General features: G+C 47.6%; 1 protein-coding gene across 1 annotated transcript in view; it reads left to right on the top strand.

The window, feature by feature from the left end:
• The window catches only part of LOC117824577 (NHS-like protein 1), a 144,168-nt gene extending 139,500 nt beyond the window's left edge, over positions 1 to 4,668 (top strand). Inside the window, 3 exon segments of the mRNA XM_034700110.1 lie at positions 792 to 885; positions 2,173 to 2,356; positions 2,358 to 4,668. Of these exon segments, the coding sequence (XP_034556001.1) occupies positions 792 to 885; positions 2,173 to 2,356; positions 2,358 to 2,852 (773 nt within the window). The 3' untranslated portion in view covers positions 2,853 to 4,668.
• The last annotated feature ends 610 nt before the right edge of the window (positions 4,669 to 5,278 follow it).

The raw sequence follows: 5,278 nt of genomic DNA, 5'->3' as shown, positions 1-5,278 counted from the left end.
TTTTTTATAAGTGGGTGAAGTGTTAACAGACTCCTGATGGTGCTCAGAATCACATGCACAGACGGACGATATCAAGCGACTGTTTGATCATTCCGATCATGAATCTGCCTTCAAATTCAGCGACTTGCAACTTTCTTGCTCGGACGCTGCTCACCTTAACCTCTCTCTCACTCAGCTCCTCTCACTCTCACTACCTTTTGGGTTTTGTTGTCTCTTTTCATTTCACATCCCCTCCTCTCCTCCTCCTCTCTGATGAAACAGAGAATGTTGAAAACCTTAACTGAAATGCCTTTACAAGCTGCAGCAGGAAATACAACCCGTCTGCAGAGAGATCCTCGATACAGCAGGCTAAAACAAAAAATCGATCTCGTCCTCTGAGGATGTCTCTTAAATTACGTCTTGTTTCCCCCTGAGCCACGGATCCCAGCTTCCTCAATGCAGTTGTTTGGGAATTCATGAGCTGAGACGTACGACTGGTTTGTCTGAATTAGGTGTGTGGAGGTCTGCGTGGTGTGAGAACACCCTTACATAATATTGTGCTAATATGATGGGGAGCTTCAGAAGGGTCGATGCTCAATGGAGGTTGAAATTAGGGCACAGACTTAAATTGTGAGGTCTTTCTTATCAAGAACAGATTTCTATCATCTTACAAACCCGTTCTCTAACAGGTTATGGAAAAAGTCTCTCTGAAGATCTAAGCTGAGGATTAGGGTTTTGTCCCTCTGCGTCCTTCACTGCTCCCGTTACTTCACATATCAAATCTTCCCCCCCCCTTTTTTTTTTTTACAGAGTCTGTATTCTCATGTCTTTCTCCCTCCCTTTCTCCTCTCTCCCTCCCCACACAGAGGGGGCATGGCAGTGGGTGGGTGCATCTTTTCTAGACAGGTGCGGAGTGGCAAGTAGCCCCTTCCATTTAATTAGCAAGCCTTGTTTCAGCTGCAGCAGCGATGCTACCTTTGGATTAGCAACTGTAATCCACACTGCACCCCTTGTACATCAGGATTAATAAGGCTGTTCCCCTGCTAGCCTTAATTCCCTGTTTTCTGCCAGTCGCAGCTTCATCGCTTTGCTTCGGCGCAGGAGTTATAGCCGATGTAGGCTGAGTGCTAGTAAATCAACCACTCTGATACCCCCGCTGAGACGAGGCCGAACCATCGTTGTCGTTGTTGTGTGATTAAAAAACTGCTTTGGGCACTTTTCCCAGTTTGTGTTCTGATTAATTTCACTGTGCAGAGTCTTGAGCTTTCCGCAGAGTTGCAGCGTCTGCAGCTTTCCCCTATAAAAACTAATTTCTTTAACACAAACGTGTAACACTCTACTCGCCGCCCTCCTTTATTTTTTCTCTCCGTATTGTTTGACTTCTTAAAGGCTCGAGCTGTGACGCATGATGCTGGGGGCAGTGCTGACATATGGCAAATTTGGGACAAGGATTTGAGGCGTGTAGGCCAAGTCTTTTAAGTGCAAGCTTTTTGTCTCTGTTCCTGTGTTTGTCATAGATGAAAAAGCAAAAATCAAAAAGGCCTGGTGGAACACTCTACCTCAGGCTTCTTTGTTACGTTGTATGAAATCCCTTATGCTGCAGCCTCATGATTATCAAAGTCATTTGATTTAACACCATTGTTTGCTGAAAAACTGCCCCCACTTCTTCTTGCTGCTCTTCCATCTGTCACAGTGAAATACTCACTCAGGACCAGTCTTGTCAAAATAATTATTGCACAGTTGCAAACTTATATGTGGTAGTATGGCTCTGTTCTGGGAGCTCCCTGGGCAGGGAGCCTGAGGTGGGGAGAGCACACCTCCCCTCTCTTTTATGTGCATACAAGAAATGCCAAAGCAGGGAGAGCATCAGCAAAGACCATCGGAGTACAGAGCAGATCAGACTTCAGTGAGAATACATATGACACTGGTGAAATCAGACACAGCAGAAAAGGAGGAGCTGGGGTGGAGATGGGTTTGCAAAGCAGTTTGCATGGGAAGAAGCAAGAGAAGGCCGGCTGATCTGCTAAACTGTCAGCTGATAGTGGCTGGCGTTAAGAGCAGCTGATGAGGGCCGAGCTTGCCTGAACTAATGCTAAGCTCAATTTCTGTAACTGTATGTAACCCAGCTTTCACTCACTCTACAGAGTTTACACAGACGTGTCCTAACGCTCACTTCTATATCTCTCTCTCTAGGTCAAAGCGAAAGGTCCTGGGTCGCAAGGAGTCTGACGAGGACAAATCTCGGGCTGGGAGCCAGCCGCAGTCTCCACCCGTCACCCCTTCCAACACATCGCCAACATCCGTGTCCTCCTCCAGTCCCCGCCAGACCAGCTCCATCCAGCGGAACCTCCGCAAGTCCTCTACCAGCAGCGACACCCTTCAAGGCCCTGCTCCTGAAGAAGGGGAGCCGCTCCGAGACCAGCTTCAGGATGTCTGCAGCCGAAATGCTTCGCACAACTGACCCTCGCTCGCAGAGAACGCGCTCCGAGTCAGCGTTAGACGCTTCTGCTGCCTCGCCCTCCTCCCCTACAGCGCCTCTCAGTCCTCTCGCCTCCCCCGGCCGAGGCAAAAGGGCAGCTGATGAGTGGAACCGCTACGAGGCCTTGTCTCTGTCCTCCCCGACCTCATCAACGTATTCGATGAGCGGGTTCAAGTACGGACGCTCGCGCACGCCACCCTCTGCTGCCAGCAGCAAGTACAACGCTCGCAACCGAATCCTCAGCAGCCCAATGACGGTGATCTGCGAGCGCGAGGGCGAGCTGGCTGAGAGCGAATACGGAGACAGTGCAGATGGTCTGTCCGGACCCACCAATCAGACTCTCCCTGTTCTCCAGGACTCCAATGGCACTTTATCTGAAGAGAGCAGAAGTTAGAGAGCAACAACACCCCTGAAAGTCAGGGAGCCGAACACTCATCATGAGCAGGTAGGGGCAGGAGGAGCCAATATGAGGCCCTCCATAGACACCTTCCTGAGCTCCACCCCCTCTCAGTGCTGCCTCTGAAGGAGCAGACATGTCAGGTCCTGATGTGAGGTCAGAGGACGCCCAAACATGGACCAGGTTGAACTTAGTCTGAAGTGGGGGGACGAGTTCTGCTGCAGCTTTTTTTTTTTAAACTCCCATAATTCTCTTTTTCTCCTTCGTTTGGTGACTCAGCTTTTGTGTTTAAAGGATAGTGTTTCCTTCCTTTACACCTGGTGTTCTTAGTTTGTTTGCTGTTTTCTTATTTACTTAATCTTGTCCCTAACATGCAGGAACACTTGAGTTCAAGATGGCAAACTAAGGTGAATTGAAGGAATTGAAAAGTTGTTTGCTTAACCTTGCTGCTGTGGTGCTTTGCTAGCTAGGCAGTTGGACAGAGTGAAAAGTAAAAGCTTAGCTTCTCCCTAGCTTCTGCATCTCTCCCAATCATGTGTTTGAGAGCATTGTGGTTAGCAGGTGTTCGCTTCAAGCAGCCGTTGAATGTTCTCCCAAGAACAGTGAGATTGTGGGCTATAGCTGCAGGAATCACCAGGGGGTTTGAGCTGCTCAGTTTGCAGAGCTGGTGTGTTCAGTGGTCCAGAGGAAGTGCGGAGGGCTCAGTGCTGCCACATAGTGATGGACAAAGAATGAGCAGCAGACGGGTGTACTAAGTCTCACCCAAAAGAGCAAATCTAAAGTATAAAAAGGCTCAAAAAAACCTCCATAAATGGAACTTTAGTTGAGATTTTGCACTGTGCATAGTTTTTTTTTCATTGTTTGTGAGTTAGAAAACTATGTTTTAAAGATTGTTTAATAAACAATGATGTCATGACTTGTGTGTTTTGGAGAATATAAATGTAAAGCCAGAAGTGAGTTGAGAAAGGAAAGCTTAATTCCCTGTCCGGGTCTTTTAGGGATCGTGTTGGTTACCAAAGAGCTGCTGGCTGTAAATCTGGATGTGAACACAATCTGAGAGAGAGACTGCTTGTCTCACGCGTTAGCTTTGCTCCGTTTGCTGAGACTTACTAGAAGCTTTTTAGGGCTCATATGATTTCTAAAAAGCTGTTGACCTTTCTTTTTTGCAGTTCTACATTACTTCTGTATGTAAATAGATAGAGAAAGAAGTTTTAAGTAACATTTTGACTTATTTTCAAAGACTTTGTACATTTTTTTAGAGCTCTGTGTTTGTTGGAGGGGGAGTGGTTTCCTTTTTGTAGATTATTTATTTTCACGTAGCAGGCCTGTGACGTGCTGTCACCACCAACCAGCAGGCTGACGGAGACACATTTACTTTGCTGTACCCACCGGGATGTTCCATTCTTCTTAAGGTGCTTCAAAGCAACAACAACAACAAAAATAAATGCAATAATGTCAATATTTATGCTTAAGCCTTCTACTGCCCTTAATCTTGAGTCATGCAAAGCCTCATCTGTTGCTCGCAGCAGAGTAAATGTGCCCTCTTTTAGTGTCATAAACTGAGGTGACAGGCGTGAGACTTCATAAACACCCTAAGGTTTAATCACCTGTGACTAAGGTGTGTCTCCTGTGATTGAGCACCCTGGGGTAGTGGGGGGGCCTCTGGTGATGGGGAACATCTCAATCCTAAAAAAAAGAGCTTGTGAGAAGATGAGGAGGACAGAAGGAGTCGTGAAGTAGTGGGAGTGGAGCTGAAGGCGGGCTGCTAACGCTCTGTGTATGTCTGTGAAATAAAAACAAGGTGATATTTAAAGAGCGGGTTTCTGTGTCTTATTATATCTGTGTGTGTGTGTGTGTGTTTGGAGGGGGGGATTCAGGGCCAGCTGCCAAAATTGCCGCCTCATTAGCACCGTCGCCATAGCACCCTCTCTCATCCGTCATCTGGTGAGCTCCAGAGGCCGTCGATCAGCCGCCCCCCCCTCCTCTCCACCTCTCTGTGGGGTCATCAGTTACGTCTCATTCTGGACTCAGCCTTTAACAGAGCTTTACACTGACTCCATATCAGTCCAGTCCCACCTGCCACCTCTCTACATTCTCCACAGGTCTCCTCAACCTCCCCCGAGGGCACAAGACACCGACCACCTCTTAGTTTTTACAATGAAGTCCCTCTACCTCCCGTTCGACAGAGTCACGTGCCGCCTGACGCTGCGTCCAGCTGGCTGTCAGACACGAATCAATACGAATTCCTCCCAGGCATAATCACACTATTGACACTTCACTTCTCTTCCTCTGCTCTTATATTTAAGACCTTCCTCAGAGTAGGACAGAATCGTTTGAGGAGACACATGAGACAAAGCAACGTTATCGACTCAGCAGAGGAGGAGAATAGTTATTACCTGTGTTTTAGGCGCTGATGGAGTCTT

The sequence above is a fragment of the Notolabrus celidotus genome, chromosome 13, assembly GCF_009762535.1.
Source record: "Notolabrus celidotus isolate fNotCel1 chromosome 13, fNotCel1.pri, whole genome shotgun sequence".
Classification (NCBI taxonomy): domain Eukaryota; kingdom Metazoa; phylum Chordata; class Actinopteri; order Labriformes; family Labridae; genus Notolabrus; species Notolabrus celidotus.
Note: the sequence above shows the minus strand (reverse complement) of the source record. Positions and strands in the feature narration are given on the sequence as shown.